The sequence below is a fragment of the Hyaena hyaena genome, unplaced genomic scaffold, assembly GCF_003009895.1.
Source record: "Hyaena hyaena isolate Hyena2069 unplaced genomic scaffold, ASM300989v1 scaffold_830, whole genome shotgun sequence".
NCBI classification, from domain to species: domain Eukaryota; kingdom Metazoa; phylum Chordata; class Mammalia; order Carnivora; family Hyaenidae; genus Hyaena; species Hyaena hyaena.
Window position 1 is genome coordinate 619830 of NW_024081455.1, and position 16714 is coordinate 636543.

General features: G+C 51.9%; 4 protein-coding genes and 1 long non-coding RNA gene across 5 annotated transcripts; 2 read left to right on the forward strand and 3 right to left on the reverse strand.

Moving 5' to 3' along the window:
- Positions 1 to 241: 241 nt before the first annotated feature.
- Positions 242 to 3585, forward strand: NCR3 (natural cytotoxicity triggering receptor 3). Its single transcript, XM_039219491.1, has 5 exons — positions 242 to 318; positions 525 to 672; positions 2789 to 3133; positions 3256 to 3363; positions 3472 to 3585. Exons 2-5 carry the CDS (start codon positions 618 to 620, stop codon positions 3516 to 3518), a joined length of 555 nt encoding a protein of 184 aa, XP_039075422.1. The 5' UTR covers positions 242 to 318; positions 525 to 617; the 3' UTR covers positions 3519 to 3585.
- A 458-nt stretch (positions 3586 to 4043) lies between these two features.
- LST1 (leukocyte specific transcript 1) lies at positions 4044 to 5585 on the reverse strand. Its single transcript, XM_039219492.1, has 4 exons — positions 5511 to 5585; positions 5044 to 5145; positions 4754 to 4776; positions 4044 to 4264 (listed from the first exon to the last, which is right to left on the reverse strand). Exons 1-4 carry the CDS (start codon positions 5536 to 5538, stop codon positions 4121 to 4123), a joined length of 297 nt encoding a protein of 98 aa, XP_039075423.1. The 5' UTR covers positions 5539 to 5585; the 3' UTR covers positions 4044 to 4120.
- Positions 5586 to 5817: 232 nt separating this feature from the next.
- On the reverse strand, positions 5818 to 10995 carry LOC120221867. Its single transcript, XR_005525915.1, has 3 exons — positions 10919 to 10995; positions 9864 to 10163; positions 5818 to 5959 (listed from the first exon to the last, which is right to left on the reverse strand). It is a non-coding gene; the product is annotated as an uncharacterized LOC120221867 (long non-coding RNA).
- On the forward strand, positions 9527 to 11628 carry LTB (lymphotoxin beta). Its single transcript, XM_039219490.1, has 4 exons — positions 9527 to 9809; positions 10234 to 10285; positions 10484 to 10555; positions 10995 to 11628. Exons 1-4 carry the CDS (start codon positions 9648 to 9650, stop codon positions 11447 to 11449), a joined length of 741 nt encoding a protein of 246 aa, XP_039075421.1. The 5' UTR covers positions 9527 to 9647; the 3' UTR covers positions 11450 to 11628.
- A 1958-nt stretch (positions 11629 to 13586) lies between these two features.
- Positions 13587 to 16403, reverse strand: TNF (tumor necrosis factor). The gene is made up of 4 exons (XM_039219575.1): positions 15955 to 16403; positions 15369 to 15414; positions 15134 to 15181; positions 13587 to 14804 (listed from the first exon to the last, which is right to left on the reverse strand). Exons 1-4 carry the CDS (start codon positions 16138 to 16140, stop codon positions 14383 to 14385), a joined length of 702 nt encoding a protein of 233 aa, XP_039075506.1. The 5' UTR covers positions 16141 to 16403; the 3' UTR covers positions 13587 to 14382.
- Positions 16404 to 16714: the final 311 nt, after the last annotated feature.

Consider the following 16714-nt stretch of genomic DNA (forward strand, 5'->3'; position numbering starts at 1 on the left):
GCAAATGAAGCTTCCAAACAAAGACCCTAGCAACCGTCTCCTGCCACCACCAATCAGCTTGCTTCTCCTAATCCCCTCCATTATAGAATTTCTAGAGCAGCCCTGGTGGGGGGAGGGGGGGGGGAGCAGCCTAAAGGGAAGGGAACAGATGGGATGAGCCTTGGCACGGCTGAGCCAAGATGAGGGGAAGTAGGTTAGCTCTGAGCCCAGGACGATTCCTGGAGGTTTATTCTGGGTAAAGCGTTGGTCTTCTTGAACCTCAGAAGATAGGGGAACCACATCCTGGTCTCACCCACCCACCCTCGTGTTAGCAGCCATGTAAGCCCCACCCTCCCCCTCAAACACTTGGGCCACTTGACCATGTTTTGCCCCCACCTCCTAGTGACCCAGATACTGCCATTAGCACCATCCTCTCTCCTCGGGGAGGCAAGCATTTGATGCCTGAGGTCCTAGGCAGTTGAGGTCCCTGATAAGTGATAAGTGATAAGTGATAAGTGATAAGTGATAAGTCCTGTGTGTCATAGGAAGCTCTCAACCTCCATCTGGTGACCCTGGCCACAAGTAGTAGGTTGTTCTTCGCCCAGAGCTTACCCCTCAGATCCCCCTCGCCAACTGGAATGCCCTCTGACATGCCCCGGATGCTGTTGCTCATCTTTATCATGGTCCATCCAGGTGAGAGGGCTTTCTCCCAGAACCCTGAGGGGTGTGGGGCTGGGAGGAGGGTGGATGGGAGAGGCTGACGCGGAGGCCTGAGGGGAGTGGCCAGGAAAGGAAACAGGGAGCCTATGGGGCCCTCCAGAAAGCTGACACACAACATGGACATCCCCGGTTCACAATTGCCTCCATTTCTCCATGTTGCCTGCTGGGAGCGTCACTCCCCAGAGGCCCTTTCTTCTCAGCTACCACCCTAGTAAGATAAAATTGAAAGAACCAGTATAAAGGGCTTAAAGAAGGAAGAGGTGATTTTTTTTTCTGAAGGGGTCAATTTTAATTCGATGAGCTTAATAAGCCTATTAAGCAAAACTTATTATCTAAGGTCTAGATGTAATTAGGAGTTTGGGAGACCTAATTAGCTCTAAGGGAAGTTTCTTAGTGAAACTGATTTTAATTAACTTAGAGACTTTAACTATGAGCCATATCCATTAACTACATTCAGTGTAGACTCCCAGACCCACAGCTTTAGGATCAGCTGGGAACCTGGGGCAAATTCTCAGGCCCCACCCTAAACCCACTGAGTAAAAGTCTCTGGGTGTGGGGCCCAGGAATCTGTTTGAACAAACACTCTGGGTGATTCCCATGTGCTCTCAAGTTTGAGCACTTCTGAAAAAGAAGAATGGCAGGTAAATTTCATGAACTAGAGAACCTAATCAGAGATTTTACTAATTGGTTTAATTTATCAATTTGGATGAGTTAAATAGGGATTTCAATCATTTCTAGCCAAGTCTTCATCAGAAGACTTAATTAATTAATGCTCTTTTTTAATTTTTTTTTAATTTCTGAGAGAGAGAGACAGCGTGAACAGGGGAGGGTCAGAGAGAGAGGGAGACACAGAATCTCAAATAGGCTCCAGGCTCTGAGCTGTCAGCACAGAGCCCAACGTGGGGCTCGAACTCACAAACCGCGAGATCATGCCCTGAGCCGAAGTCGGACGCTTAACCGACTGAGCCACCCAGGTGCCCCTAATTAGTTAACGCTCTTTAACAAAAAACAAAGTAGCAAGGGTGGTGTACTATATATATAGTATGTCACTGGTGTGAAAATAATACCTGGAATAATATAGTTAATTATTAGTTAACTAGAGAGCCACATTCATTACCAAACTTCAATTTTAACATGACAGGTTAAATTTCAGTAAGACGCTGCTCATGAATGTAGGTGGGGAATGATGGGATGGGAAGAGGATGAGAGTTGGTATAAGAAAGAATTTGAAAAGCTAATTTTTATTATTTATTTATTTTAAATATTTTTTTAAGGTTTATTTATCTATCTTGAAAGACAGAGAGGGGCATCTGGGTGGCTCAGTTGGTTGAGCGTCCGACTTCAGCTCAGGTCATGATCTAACAGTTTGTGGGTTCGAGCCCGGCGTCGGGCTCTGTGCTGACCGCTCAGAGCCTGGAGCCTGTTTCAGACTCTGTATCTCCCTCTCTCTCTGCCCTTCCCCTGCTCACGCTCTCTCTCAAAAATAAATAGAACATTTAAAAAAATTTAAAAAGAGAGAGCATGAGAAAGGAAGGGGGAGAGAGAGAGAGAGAGCAAGAATCCCAAGCAAGTTCTGCCCTGTCAGCACTGAGTCTCATGTGGGACCCAACTCACAAACTGCGAGATCATGCCCTGAGCTGAAGTAAAGAGTCAGATGCTTAACCAATTTAGCCACCCAGGTACCCCATTATTTATTTATTTTAGAGAGAGAGCATGATCAACCAGGGAAGAGGCACAGGGGGAGAGAGAGAGGGAGGGGCAGAGAGACTCTTAGGCAGGCTCCACTCAGTGCAGAGCCTGACGTGGGGCTCCATCCAGTGACCCTGGGATCATGGCCTGAGTCAAAATCAAGAGTTGGACATTCAAGCGACTGAGCCACCCAGGTGCCCCTGAAAAACTATTTAAATGAGCAATGTTAAGAAATTAGCCTGGTGGAGAGGAAAGGGTTTCATGAGGTACCAAACTGCTTGGCCCTCTGGGTCCCCTGTGAGTTGGGGATACAGCTGGGATATTCTACCGCAAGCTCTTGGTCCTTTTCCTGGGGACCAGCTGGGGAGGCATTTCTCTGGTTCTTCTCTCTGCCTGCCAGGATCCTGTGCTCTCCGGGTGTTCCAGCCCCCTGAGATTCATATCCAGGAGGGCACCGCTGCTTTCTTGCCCTGCTCCTTCAATGCCAGCCGAGGGAGACTGGCCATTGGCTCTGTCACGTGGTACCGGGACAAGGTGGACCCAGGGAAGGAAGTGAGGAACGAGACGCCAGAATTCAGGGGCCGCCTGGCTCCTCTTGCCTCTTCCCGTTTCCTCTGTGACCACCAGGCTGAGCTGCACATCTGGGATACCCGAGACTGTGACACTGGAGTCTACGTGTGCAGGGTGGAGGTGCTGGGTCTTGGTGCTGGAACAGGGAATGGGACTCTGCTGGTGGTAGAGAAAGGTGAGGTGGGAGGCCCCTCTCCCTGGAAGTTGGGAGCCTTTCCCTGAGGCCTCCCTGAGCCTGTGCAGGCTTCTTCTGAGGCCCCTCCTTACCAAGCCCTTCCTTCTACCGCCCACATTCAGGACCTCACTGGCTAGGGGCCAGCACAGTCCTCCTCCTTCGGGCTGCATTCTATGCCTTCAGCTTTATCTCTGTGGCCATGGGCAGCACCATCTATTACCAAGGCAAATGTAAGGAATGGGGCCAGGGCAATGGTGGAAGAGAGCTGGAGGAGGGGGAGACACAACTAGGAAGAGGAGGGCTACGGTGATGGGCAACTCCTGTTGTCTCTCCTGCAGGCCACTGTCACCCGGGAACATGCTGCCACTCCTCAGAGGGCCTCTGATGAGTGATTCCAGACCCCAGCCATCCCAACTCTCTTCAGGAGACCCCAATAAATCCTTTTCTGCCTCACCGCTAACGCCTTATGAGTCTCATGAGTTTCCTTTTCCATTCTCCAGGTACCCAAAAATGTCCCTCTTTGGGGTCCCCTGACTCCTAACTCTCCCTTCTGCCAAGCCTGGCCTGGAAAGGTCCAAGGAGTGACCTTCCCAGTAATTGTGCCTGGGGCCCGTCCCATCACCATCCAGGACTCAACATCTCCATCCCTATGGGGTGCAGGGGGCTAAATCTGATTCTCCTGAGAAGCGGGGAGTATCGGATCTAATTAGTTCCACCTGTCATCTCCCCATTCCTGCCAGGCTCACACGTGTACTCTTTTTAGCCTTAAGGGAACCTTGGGTCCCTAAACACCCAAGAAATCACTCCTTGACCCCAGAGTGGGTGGGGAGATCCATCACTTAAGTTTTGGTGGTAGCCATGCTGAAATGGGACTGAGTGGAGTTGGACTGAGAACCCCAAGGCACAGAAGGTGGTGAGACCACGGTCTTTACTGGTCTTTCTTGGTTGGACCACAGTCCTGGGTTGGGGGGAGGCGTTTGGGGGAGCTCAGGTGGATTCGTTCTTGGCAATGCAGGCATATTCGGTGCTGGGGTCCTCCTTGGAGCCTTCCCTGTGGCTGAGGCCAGGCCCCTCACGGCAGGGCACAGGCAGCAGAGACGCATAGTGCAGCTCTTGCTCGGAGAGCTGGGCCTGGGGCGGGAGTAGAAGGTGCTGCTGAGAGGTCGCTGGAGGAGTCCCCTCCCCCGGGTCCTTCCTTGTGCTGCCGCCCTCCCCGCTTTTCTCATTGCCTCCTCAGTGCCCCCTGCCCTCTGTCTCTGCTGGCCTAAATTCTTTTCTCTCATTGCCTTCCTCCCTGTGTCTCTGTTTGCATTCATTATTCTCTCTCTTTTTCCCGTGCCCTGCATCTCTCTCATTCTCTCTGATTTTCTTTCTCACTCTTTGTCTCTCTGTTTCTCTCATTGCTCCCACTCTCTTTCTCCTTTCTTATTCCCTTTTCCTTTCTCTACACCATTTCTCTCTGCTCTTCTTCTCATCCAGATTTCTCTCTTTCTCCTCCTTTTTTTTTCCTCTGCGTCTCTGGCTCTCTCGTGCCCCTGTTTCCCCTCTCTTCTGTAGCCCCCCTTCTCGGCCCCCCAGCCTGGCCGTCCCCATCACCCACTCCCCTGCCCCTGGACTCACCCAGCTCCTCTCCAGCCTCCTCACTGGAAGAAAAGAAGAAACTCAGCAGGGTCCCCCCTCACTCTCCCAACCCCAGAGGGTGTTTCCTCACTTGCTGACATCTCTGTGGTTCCTGTTGCCCAAACGCCAGTTTCTCTCTTTGGACACCTTCCTCTCCTCTCTCCCACCCTCCTCTCCCAGGGTGTGTGGGAATTGACGGGGACTTCTGGGAAAGCAGCAGGAAAGGGAGTGGGTGGGGGCAACACGGGGCATTGCGGGGGGCGAATGAAGGAGGTGAGATTGGGGCTCACCTTTCCGATGCAGCCGACACAGACAGGCAGACAGAATGACCACAGCCAGGAGCAGGAGCCCCCCCAGGCCCAGGCTCCCACCAAATAGATAAAGACATATATCTATGGGGAGAAGGGGTAGGTATCAGGGGCCCGTTTCTCCCTTCAACTTCCCCCATCCTCCTGGTTGGCTGAGGGCATCTCAGCTCCCCTCACCAACAGTTTTAGAGGCAGAAAAACAGACTCAGATTCTTCAGCCCAGATCGGGTTATCTCACCTCCTACCAGAGGTGCCCACCTCTCACCTGTTACCTCACCCACACCCACAACTACTCACCCCTCAGAGGCTTCCCACTGCCATCCGGGCTGTCTCTGGGCCTCCCCATGAGGTCCCTTGCCCACCCGGACCAGCTGTCCTTTGACCACCTACCCATGAATGCACATACTGTTGTTTACCCACAACCCTCCCTGTGCAGAGGGTTACCTTACCCTCTTTCCATTCCTTACAAGTTGCCATTAGGTCGAGCACTGAAGACTGGCCTGGAGGTCAGGAAACCTACCCCCTTGCCCTGCTAGGCTAAATGGCCTGGGGAGAGTCACGTGCCTTAAGTTCCTCATCTGTAATGTGTGGGGCCCTCTGTTACAATTGTTCCAGGGCTGAGGAGCCCCACGTATGCTAACCCTGAACTGGGCGCTTTCCATTTGTCACTGCTAACCCCCACTACCCAGGGTACTGTGGTGTCTGTTTCCCTGGTGGGAAACCTCGGCTTGAGTTCAGACTTTTACTTACAAGGAAGTCCAGCCCAGGAGTGGCAGAGCTGGGGTTCAAAGCTGGCTGTGTCAGCTCCAGAGTATACTTTCTTTCCTCTGCCCTAGGCTGACTAGGTAGCTCAGAGGGGCCTCTCCAGAACTGGATAGTTTCAGGTTCCGGTGAGCAGCTGATGAAGGAGGAAACAGGGTTTTGAGTGTGTGTGTGGACCCATGAAAAATAGGGAGGGTGGTGTCCAGTACCACCTGGCAGCTGGGGCTGCTCCCTCCGCCCCAGAGCCACTCAGGACAGCAGAGCCCTGTTTGGCTGGGGTGGAGAGCCACTTCCCACGGGCAGATACTGCTAGGGCTGAAGTAGGGCCTGGAGAAATGTCTGGGCCCCGTAACTTCCCCTTAGGCACTTCCTGCCCTGTAACCACTGGTTCCTGTTTGAGGGCAAAGAGGGGGTAGTTGACTTCACACCAGAGCCAGCTGCACTGACCAGGGTCTGGAAACTGGGACCTTCCTGGGTTTAAGAGGAATGATGAGGGTGGTGTGTGGGGGGTGGGTTGGGACCAGAAGCACAGGTGGAGAGGAGGGCCCATGGTAGCCATGAAAGGAAGTGGGGGCAGAAGTGGATTGTATTAAATTCTTTAGGGAGCAGAGGCAGAGGCTGGACAGCAGATGACTCCAGGGCTCTAGGAACCTCAAAACCATCCTTTCTTCCCTCATCTTAGCTTCACCTCACTGTGGGGTGTGACTGCCACCCCCCACCCCCATTTTCCCCACCAGGGTCCCTGTTCTCTCCCAGTTTATGCAGAGCCTTTGGCCTGCTGGTAGACAGACGCCAGACTGGCCAGAGCTGCCTGGGTAGAGAGGTGTTGTCACTTCAGACATTCTGGCCTCTCCTCTGCCTTTAACTTCTCCCCAAGTGTGGGCACTTCCCTAGCTTCCTTTGTAGAGGAAGTCAGGCCTTGAGTGTTAGGGTTACATCTTTCCTTTCAGACTCCTAGGACTGTAACTAAATCTATAATCCCCTTCAGCTCCAGCCATCCTATTGATCCCACAAGTCATCAGTGAATGTATACCTCCTCGAGGTACCCTCCCAGATTAGTCTTTCCCCAATTTCCCCTCACACTGCATCTGCGGAGAGCTCTTGATCCCAGTGTACATGTGTAGACACACACCCAGGCTCCCATATGAGATTGGAAGCTCCAGTAGATTTGGGGTAGCTTGCTTGGTGTTCTGGGGCTATACCCTAGCAGGGCACTTGGCTGACTGATTAACAAACAGGAGAGTCAGAGGCAGCTAGACTAGATGTACCTGAGTACTGCTGATAGTCTAGGACAGAAAGCTGATGATGAGTTGGTGTTCGGAAAGGAAGTATGGACAATCTAGGTAGACTTCTTACAGGAGGCAGCATTCTGTGGTTGAGCACAAAAATAAGAGTGGTGATCCAAGATCTTCTGGACCGAGACCTGGATGAAGGCCTCTTAGGGACACCGAGATGGAGAGGGAGATGGGTGCTGGAGGAGTGCACACCCAGTTCTTGAGGAGGGTGAAGACTGGGGAGCTCATGTGGAGGCAAGGGGAAAAGGAGGGTATCTGGTGGCTGGGTCCATATGCATTTGCATTGCCTTCTTCAAACTCAAAGAAGGCATTTCTGGCATTTCTTCCCCCTCCCCCCTGTCCACAATATTCCCCATGCTGGATGGTAGGACAATATTTAGGGTTGTTTTTTAAAATTTTTAAACACATTTTATTATTAAAATGTCCAAACAGAACAAAATTGAGATAATTTTACAATGAACATATCTACCACATAGATTCTAAAATTGACTGTTTTCTTTTTTTAATTAAAAAATTTTTTAATGTTTATTTATTTTTGAGAGAGAAAGACACACAGAACACAGTGGGGGAGGGGCAGAGTGAGAGGGAGACACAGAATCCCAAGCAGGCTCCAGGCTCTGCGCTGTCAGCAGGGCTCGAACTCAAACAGATCATGATCTGAGCTGAAGTCAGACACTTAACCAACTGAGCTACCCAGGCACCCCAACAGTTTTCTTTCTTTTTTTTTCTTTAAAAAAAATTTTTTTAATGTTTATTTTTGAGACAGAGACAGAGTGTGAGCAGGGGAGGGGCAGAGAGAAAGGGAGACACAGAATCAAAAGCAGGCTCCAGGCTCTGAGCTCCGAGCTGTCAGCACTGAGCCCGATGCGGAACTCGAACTCAGGGACCGGGAGACCATGACCTGAGCCAAAGTCACTTAACCGACTGAGCCACCCAGGCGCCCCACCCCAACAGTTTTCTATATTGCTTTATTACATACCTGTCTATTTCATTTTTTGATACCTTTCAAAGTTGCAAACATCAGTACGTTTTATCTCTAAGCCTTTTAAAAAATTAACTTGTAAACATTTATTTATTTTTGAGAGAGAGAGAGAGCACACACGCATGCACACGCAGGGAAGGGGCAGAGAGAGGAGACAGAAGATCTGAAGCAGACTCCCCACGCTGAGAGCCTGATGCAGGGCCAAACTCATGAACCATGAGACCATGACCTGAGCCAAAGTCAGACGCTCAATGAACTGAGCCACTCAGGCACCCCTGCCTCTAAACCTTTTACCATGCTTATCGTTGACTTGAGTCAAGATTTTGTTTCCTCATTTCTTTTTTGGGGCTCTGAGGAAGGCAAGATTTACATACACCAAAATGCACAAATCTGAAGTCAGCACTCAGTTTTTAAACTGTCTTGTGGTCAAGGCTCTGGAGCCAGACAGCCTGGGTTCAAATCCTGACTCTGCCATTACTGTGTGGCCTTTTAGAAGTTCTTTAAACTCTCTGTGCCTCAGTTTCTTCTTAGGGTTTTTGTCAGGATTAAAAGAATTATTATATATAAAATGTATAGGTCAGTGTCAAGCACATGCTAACTGCTATTTATATAATAGCTTTATTACTATTATTATTATTTTATTATTATTATTACCTAATAACAGAGATGGAGTGATGATCTAGCACCACATCCAACTTCCTTGGACCTGCTCTTTCCTCCCTGTAACTCCCACTGCATTGTCTATCATACCATTTATTGGATCCTTGCTGCTTTGTTTTGCTCACTCATTCATTCATTTGTGCTTTCTTCATTTATTCATAAACATTTAGTCAGCACCTACTAAATGGATGGGGCTTATTCTAGACAGCAAGGCTCTTTGAGGTGGGCCTATGCTTCATCACTCTACTGTCTACACTCTGTGTAGCAAGGGAGGTAATGCTCATTTCTATCCCTCCTCAGCGAGATGATAGTCGGTGGTGAGGCTGAGGTCCCTTTCAGCTGCTATTACTGTGGACTGGCTTAACTCTGCTTCTCACCAAGCTCTGGGGGTTAGGAGCGGGCAAGGAAATGGAAGGAGGAGGTTGGTCCAGTGTGGGCATAAGTTCTCCAGAATGCAGACATCCATCCCTCAAGTTCTCAAGGACATGGCCACCGCCCTTCTTCCAGCACCCACCACCAGGGTGTAGAAGAATGCAGACTGCCCTGGAAATCTGGACTTCTGTGTTCTCGTTGCAGCTTTGCTGCCTGACTTTCTGTAAGCTGCCTTCCCTCCCTGGGCCTCAGTTTCCCTCCCTGCTTAACCAGATGACCTCTAAGGCCCCCTCCAGCTCTATCCTGCAAGCCGGTCTCTTCACCCCAACTCCTTCCCCAGTTCAGAGAACCCGGGCATCCAGCTGCCCCACCCCAGCTCTGGGTAAACAGGAAGCTGGGTGAGGGGAGCAAGGGGTGTGCGGAAAGTCCCAGCCAGGTGTGTGGGTCTATGGGGAGGGGGTAGCCCCACCCCTGAGGTATGAAAGCCCCCCTGCCCTGGTCCTGGCTCAGTCTCCATGGGGGCACTGGGGCTGGAGGGCAGGGGTGGGAGGCCCCACGGGAAGGGCTGCCTCCTGCTGGCTGTGGCAGGAGCCACTTCCCTGGTGACTCTGCTGCTGGCTGTGCCTATCACTGTCCTGGTTGTGCTGGCCCTGGTGCCCCAGGAGCAGGGAGGACCGGTGAGTAGCTGCAACCAGCCCTGGGAGGGCTGCATGTTGCTGAGGCTCACTTACCTCTGGCTGTGCCTGGGGTGCCTCTTGCCCCGTCCTGCTCAGCTGGCCTGGCTGTCCCCGGTGGGTGGGGATGCCTTGTTTGTCTCTCTGCTGGCCCTCTTTCCAACATCCTGTGGTGCTGTTGTGTTCTGACATCTCCAAGCTCCTGCCTGCTTGCCTGGCTGTCTCCTCTCCTCTTCCCAAGACATACTCAGGCCTCTGTCTCCGTCCAAGTACATACGCTTTGCTTGCTCTCATTTCCAGGGAGATGTATGTTGGGGATGGGACTGGTAGGAAAAACCCTAGGCCTGGAGCTTGGGTCTATGTTGGGAGCGGTGGGGTTGGCATCAGCTAAAACTGAACTCTGGGCACTGTGACCCCACCCACCCAGGTAACAGGGACTGCTGACCCGGGGGCCCAGGCCCAGGCCCAGCAGCGATTGGGTAAGAGCAGACCATCACCCCCTCCCCTGCTCCAGCCCTTCAGGGATGCCTAGCTCTCCTCCATCTGTATCCCCAGATGAGCTTTTCCTCCCGGAATCCAGGTGCCTCATCCTTGGGCCCTGGCCCCCTGTCGTCTCAGGGGGACCATGCATGGATGGCCACCCTGGCCCCCAATTGTGGACTCTTCACCCCTTCCAGGGTCACAGGAGCTGCCAGAGGAGGAGGCAGGAACAGATTTCAGCTCCAGGCTCCCAGCTGCCCACCTCATAGGTAAGGATCTCAGGGGTAGTCCAAGGATGCCAGTTCTGCTCGCCCAGAGTCCCTTTGCTCTGTTATTGCAGGGCTCGGTTTCCGACCTGCTTCACCACCTTTCGTCCCTAAAGTGTCCACCTTCTGCTCCTCCCGCTTTCGCTTCTTGCTTCCCTACTGGAGCAGGCAAAACCCGGCCTGGATCTCCCCACCACAGCGCTCTGCACCCCACACTCAGGTGCTATTAGTTCCCTTGGTCATAATCATTGCCGAGGTGGCACCACGACCTTCGCCCTCCCCATTCCACACCCCACCCCTGTTCGGGGGGCGGAGTTAAAAGGCCCTGCAGGGGGGTTAAAAGTCCCCATTCTCCCGCCTGCTCACCCTTCCAGAAGCCCCGGGCCTGGATCGTTCCTTTGGAATGGGGTTCCCGAGAGCCGACAGGCCCGTTTCTCTGCAGGCGCTTGGACGAAGGAGCAGGGGCTAGGCTGGGAGGCCAAGAAAGAAGAGGCGTTTTTGAGGAGCGGGACGCAGTTTTCCGGCGCCGAGGGACTGGCGCTCCCACAGGACGGCCTCTATTACCTCTACTGTCACGTCGGCTACCGGGGTCGGGCGCCCCCTGCGGGCGACGGCTTCCTTGACCACTCGGTCACGCTGCGTAGCCGGCTGTACAGGACGGGGGGCGCGTATGGACCTGGGACTCCGGAGCTGCTGCTGGAGGGCGCAGAGACCGTCACCCCGGTCTTGGACCCGGCCCGGACGCACGAGTACGGGCCTCTCTGGTACACGAGTGTGGGCTTCGGCGGCCTGGTGCAGCTCCGGAGGGGCGAGAGGGTGTATGTCAATATCAGTCACCCCGATATGGTGGATTACAGGAGAGGGAAGACCTTCTTTGGGGCTGTGATGGTGGGGTGAGGGCCACCTGCGACCCGGGGAAAGCGACTGCATGGCTGGAATGTGTGACTCAGCCCAGATATTGGGGACCCGGCCTCTAGGGACCCCGTAACAGTGGGAAAAATGAAGGAGACTGTATGAAAACTGATTTCGAGCCTGAAGAAAATAAAGAGTGTCAAGCTTCAGTGCTGCCAAATACAGATGCTGAGATGCTAATATGTCTTAATTCAGGGTTGGTAAAGAAGTGTTCGTTAAATATTTTCTCTTTTTCTGGTCCCTTGAAACAATTCATATCAATTCCTATGGCCTTTGCTCTCTGAAAAAGGCTATCTGAGAGTTTCCCACCCACCACCTGCCTCTGAATGGATTTGCCCCAACCTTAGCCCAGTTGGAAGGGGGAAGAAGGGGATATCAAACTGCAAAGCATCTCCAAGCATCCTTATTCTCAAAGCCACATCGTCCTCAGCTGACTCCACACTGCAGTTTCTCTTGGGTCCCTTCCATCAGCATCAGCGACAGGGATCACTACAGGGGAAGGCAAGCCCGTTCTGAAAGACCCAGGGAAAGACCTCTGAAAAACCCAAGGAAGGAAGCCCTGAGGGCCTAGCTGTTCTCGGCTGCCTGCCTGACTGCCTGAAGGCCCCTTTAGCCACTACCTTCAAGGAAAAACACAGCTCTCGGGTGTGAAGGGAGGAAGCTGAAAGACAGAGTTGGAGTGGGGAGAGGAGAGTGACTGAGGACACCAGGGAAAACCTGAGGAGGAGAGGGAGGAGGAAAATCTGTGGCCACTAGGCCCTGTCCAGGGAGAGATGGAAAGTCCTCACCCCTTGTTCACACTTCAGCTCCGCTTTCCATTCATTGGCAAGTATTGGGGCCCCAGGGTGAGTAATAGCAGGCACCTCACCCCATGACCCACTTTCAGCTCCAGGCTGAAGGAGGCAGAGAGGGACCCGAGGCCCTATCTAGGTCACCCCAGTGGGTTATCCCATTGTGGCAGACCACACAGCTTTCCCCTGCCTGGCAGCCCTGGCAGGAAGGAAGGGCCAACTTCTAAACCCAGTGGGGACTCCCACTCTCTGGGTCTTCATTTCTTTTTTTAAATGTTTATTTATTTATTTTGAGAGAGAGAAATGGCAAATGGGGCAAGGCAGAGGAAGAAAGTGAGACTCTCAAGCAGGCTCTTCACTGTTAGCACAGAGCCCAATGCAGGACTCAAATTCACCAACTGTAAGATAATGACCTGAGCAGAAATCAAGAGTCAGATGCTTAACTGGCTGAGTCACCCAGGGCCCACTGGGTCTTCATTTCTGACTCCGTATTTGTCTTTGACTGTTCCGGAAGAGTCTTCCTGGCGACACAGGTACTTTTTTCTCCTTTGAGCTCACTTACCTCATGTCCCTCCCCTCATCATTCACCAAGAAAATCTGTGAGAGCTTGCCTGTGAGTCCTTTACCTGCATCTTATTCCTCTTTTTAAATTTTCCTTCGTCTCTTCAAGTCCATCTACTGAGACACGGAAACAGAACAGCTGGGGGCTGGATAAAGGAAGAAAGACAGAATTCACTGAGTGCTTGCTATGCCAAGAGCTATGCTAGGTGCTCTCGTGTAGTTTAGGGCTTCTGTTCTCTCGTGGCCCCACATGCAGTATCTTCATTGGGTAGATGAGACTTAGCAACTGGTTCAGCTTGCACAGCTAGGGCTGCTGGGGAAGCCTGGGATCATTTGGAGCCCTGATGCCTGAATGTCTGAAAGTCCTTTGGCTGTGATTCAGGTGCCTGAGAATGCAGCCCTTCCCAAGCTCTCCTGCAGGCTGCAACGCCGGAAATCTCACCTGAACACTTAAAGTGCAGGACTTCCCCGGTGGAATTCCCAGAGCTGGAAATTCCCATGCCCTGAGGGAGAGGTAATTAGGTTCAGACTCCAATTTCCTGGAGGAGGGGCATATTTGGCTTGGCTTTGTTTTATGTAGGGTCTCCTGAGCCCAGTAGTCTATAAAGAGTGGGGAATGGGTTCAGGGATCTTTTTTTTTGTAACTTTTATTTGCATTTATTTTATGGGTTCAGGAATTTTAAGCCAGGTAGAGAGAGAGGACTTTGGGGAGTGGCTCCCCACCCCCAAAGAGAAGCAGTCTCAGAATTAATTCCAACAAAGAGACCATGTTTCTTTTCTAGGCACATTTTATTTCTCGCCACTGACCAGTAGGGCGGTTACAGACATAACTCCCCTGGGGAGCAGAGGTTCAGCGATGTAGTGACAGTCAGTCACCAAATCAGCATTAATTAGACAACTCGATCAGATAAATATTTTTAAAAATATGTAAGCAAAAGGAGGCACAGAGGCCAGGAGGCCAGGTGGGAAGAGCCTAGAGTTCAGTTCCGTTTTCACAGAAAACATGTCCGAATCAAGGCAGCCCCTTCATTCGGTCTCCCAGGACACCCCAACCTCCCAAATAAATACATTCATCAGTAAATAAATAAATAATAAATAAATAATAAATAATAACAAGTGCAAACATAAATAGAGGAAGCTGGCCCCGAGAGGGAGGGGCTGGGCTTTCCATCTCAGGAAAGAGTCTGGAAACATCTGAAGAAAGGGGGGTCTGAGGTCCACTCATGTCAAGTTCTAGATGAGATCTTCTTAAGGGATGTTCTGAAGTGTTCTGGCCAGAAAGGTTCCCTGACCTCCACATTCCAGGTGTCTCAGGTTGCATTGAGGAATCCAAACCTGAGATCTCCAGTGAATGCTGGAAGCCTCAGTTTGAATTCTTGCTGGTGGCCAGTGCTCCAAAGTCCAGGTCCCTGGATCTTAGGTTTGTAAGTGTTGTTATTTAAAGTTCTAAGCTTGCGGCCCAGCCCCGAGCCCCTCATTCTCTTTCTAAGCCAGAAGGGGATGAGGGGGTCAGAAAGAGCAGATAACAAAGGGGTTGAGGTGGGCAAGGATGGACGTCTGGCCCCCTCACAGGGCAATGATTCCAAAGTAGACCTGCCCGGACTCGGCAAAGTCGAGATAGTCAGGCAGATTGATCTCAGCGCTGAGTCGATCACCCTTCTCCAGTTGGAAGACCCCTCCCAGGTAGATGGGCTCATACCAGGGCTTGGCCTCAGCCCCCTCTGGGGTCTCCCTCTGGCAAGGGCTCTTAATGGCAGAGAGGAGGTTGACCTTGGTCTGGTAGGAGACGGCAAAGCGGCTGATGGTATGGGTGAGGAGCACATGGGTGGAAGGGCATCTTTGGCCCGTGAAGAGGACCTGGGAGTAGATGAGGTACAGCCCATCTGAGGGCACCATCAGCTGATTGTCTGTAAGCTCCACACCATTGGCCAGGAGGGCATTGGCACGCCGACTCAGCCACTGGAGTTTCCCTTCAGCTTCAGGGTTTGCTGGAGGGAAGAAGAGAAGGGAGGGGTAAGTCAGTGTGACCCTGTCAGTTCTACTCTCCACATCCTGGCCCTCAAGTTCTGCCCAACCCCCCCCCCCACATCCGGTTCCTGTCCCCTGTCTGTCTTCCCGCATCTCATGTGGCCATGAGGTTCTGAGTGTCCCCCTCAAGGCCTGTGCTCCTCCTTCACTCTCTCCTTGAGCTCAGGGAGTCCTTCTCATACCATCTCCATGGTCTGTCTACCCTCAGGCCGGGTTCAGCCCCCCCAATCCTAGCCCTCTACATCCCATCTGCTTCACCATCCTCCAGCTACATCCTCAGAAGTCTTACCTACAACATGAGCTACTGGCTTGTCACTTGGAGTTCGAGATGATGATCCTGAGGAGGAAAGAGGAAAGAAAAGGTGAGACCTTTAAGCTTCCTGGAAAATATCCCATTACTTTGACTTCCATTCCTCTTCCTCCTCAAGCCAAAATGCTGAATTTCCCCCACTGCTGCTATCCCAGAAATAACTCCCACCCCCACCTAAGCCCAGAATCGGGAGAGAGGCTTTGGAGACACTTACTGAGTGTTTGGGGCAGCGGGTTGATTAGTTGGAGGCCATGTGGGAGCTGTAGGGGAGAAGAAGGAGGTTTAGCAACAGAACAAGTCACCCCTAAATGAGAAACAGCTATGCTGCTTATAGAGCTCATAGTCTAGTTTTCTCTCTCCGTTCATCCATTGATTCATCCGTTCAACAACACTTTTCACTGTCTTCCACGTGCCAGACACCCTATCTTCATCTTCCTTATCTCTTTCCTCACCTCTTTCCTTATCTCTCTCATATCGCCCACATCTTTGTGTCTCATGTCTTTATTCATATCACTTGTTCTTTTCCCATCTCTCCACACATCTCTCTCTCTCTCTGTGTCTATGTGTATGCTCATTTCTTCATTCAAGAAGTTTTTAGAGAGTGCCTTCCGTGTGCTCCATCCCTCTCTCTCTGCCTCCATCTCTCTCCACATTTCTTTCTGCCTTCCCGTCTTTCTCCATGTTTTCTCTCTCACCCGTCCCCATTAGTACACCTCCTTCTCCCACCCCATTTCTTGCCCTCCTTATCTCCCATTTCTCTCTGGGTAGGAGAATGAGCCAAGCCTTGGTGAGGCACTCACCTCTTCCCTCTGGGGGCCAATCACTCCAAAGTGCAGCAGGCAGAAAAGTGTGGTGGCTCCTGCCACAAGGAGGAAGGAGAAGAGGCTGAGGCACAAGCACCTTCTGGAGCCCTGGAGGCCCCCTGCCTTCTTGGGGAGTGCCTCCTCGGCCAGCTCCACGTCCCGGATCATGCTTTCAGTGCTCATGATGTTCTTCTTAGGGGGCTCAAGTCCAGCTGGGAGATGGTAGAGCCCTAAGGCAGTGTTTATGAGAGAGAGAGTCGCTTGTCTGTTTGTCTGGGGGTGTGTCGTCTGAGATGTTATTTCCAGGGGGGTCTGGAGTTGCTTCTCTCTCTCCTGGTTGGTCCCCTGGTGTCCTCGCTGAGGGAGCTTCTGCTGGCTGGGTGTGCAGACAGCTGCATTTATACACCCTGTGGCGAGAGGAGGGTGAGAGGAGGGCGGGGAAAAGCTCTCATTCAACCAGCGGAAAACTTCCTTGGTGGAGAAACCCATGAGCTCATCTGGAGGAAGCGGTAGTGGGCCCTACACCTTCTGTCTCGGTTTCTTCTCCATCGCGGGGGCGGGGGTTTGGAAAGTTGGGGACACCCAGGCATCAAGGATACTTCCTACCCACCCCACTCAGGTTCTGAGGAAGACTTGCTGGGCCGGTCACTGCTGTGTATGTAGGACTCTGGAGGTTGGACCCAGTTTCTCACTGCTCCCAATTCCCATTCCCTCCTTTTTTTTTTTTTTTTTTTTTTTTTTTTAGGATCAGGTCTGT

Excerpts from the sequence above, each read along its gene's own strand:
- TNF (XM_039219575.1), bottom strand. The coding sequence starts at position 16,140 with ATGAGCACTGAAAGCATGATCCGGGACGTGGAGCTGGCCGAGGAGGCA. Across the intron at positions 15,415-15,954 it reads TTGGCCCCCAGAGGGAAGAG|CTCCCACATGGCCTCCAACT; the intron begins GTGAGTGCCTCA and ends TCTCCCCTACAG. Across the intron at positions 14,805-15,133 it reads GCCAGTAGCTCATGTTGTAG|CAAACCCTGAAGCTGAAGGG; the intron begins GTAAGACTTCTG and ends TCTTCCCTCCAG.
- LST1 (XM_039219492.1), bottom strand. The coding sequence starts at position 5,538 with ATGGCAACTTGTAAGGAATGGAAAGAGG. Across the intron at positions 5,146-5,510 it reads TTGTAAGGAATGGAAAGAGG|ATATATGTCTTTATCTATTT; the intron begins GTAAGGTAACCC and ends TTCTCCCCATAG. Across the intron at positions 4,777-5,043 it reads GTGTCGGCTGCATCGGAAAG|TGAGGAGGCTGGAGAGGAGC; the intron begins GTGAGCCCCAAT and ends CTTTTCTTCCAG.
- LTB (XM_039219490.1), top strand. The coding sequence starts at position 9,648 with ATGGGGGCACTGGGGCTGGAGGGCAGGGGTGGGAGGCCCCACGGGAAG. Across the intron at positions 9,810-10,233 it reads CCCAGGAGCAGGGAGGACCG|GTAACAGGGACTGCTGACCC; the intron begins GTGAGTAGCTGC and ends CCACCCACCCAG. Across the intron at positions 10,286-10,483 it reads CCAGGCCCAGCAGCGATTGG|GGTCACAGGAGCTGCCAGAG; the intron begins GTAAGAGCAGAC and ends CACCCCTTCCAG.
- NCR3 (XM_039219491.1), top strand. The coding sequence starts at position 618 with ATGCCCTCTGACATGCCCCGGATGCTGTTGCTCATCTTTATCATGGTC. Across the intron at positions 3,134-3,255 it reads TCTGCTGGTGGTAGAGAAAG|GACCTCACTGGCTAGGGGCC; the intron begins GTGAGGTGGGAG and ends GCCCACATTCAG. Across the intron at positions 3,364-3,471 it reads CATCTATTACCAAGGCAAAT|GCCACTGTCACCCGGGAACA; the intron begins GTAAGGAATGGG and ends TCTCTCCTGCAG.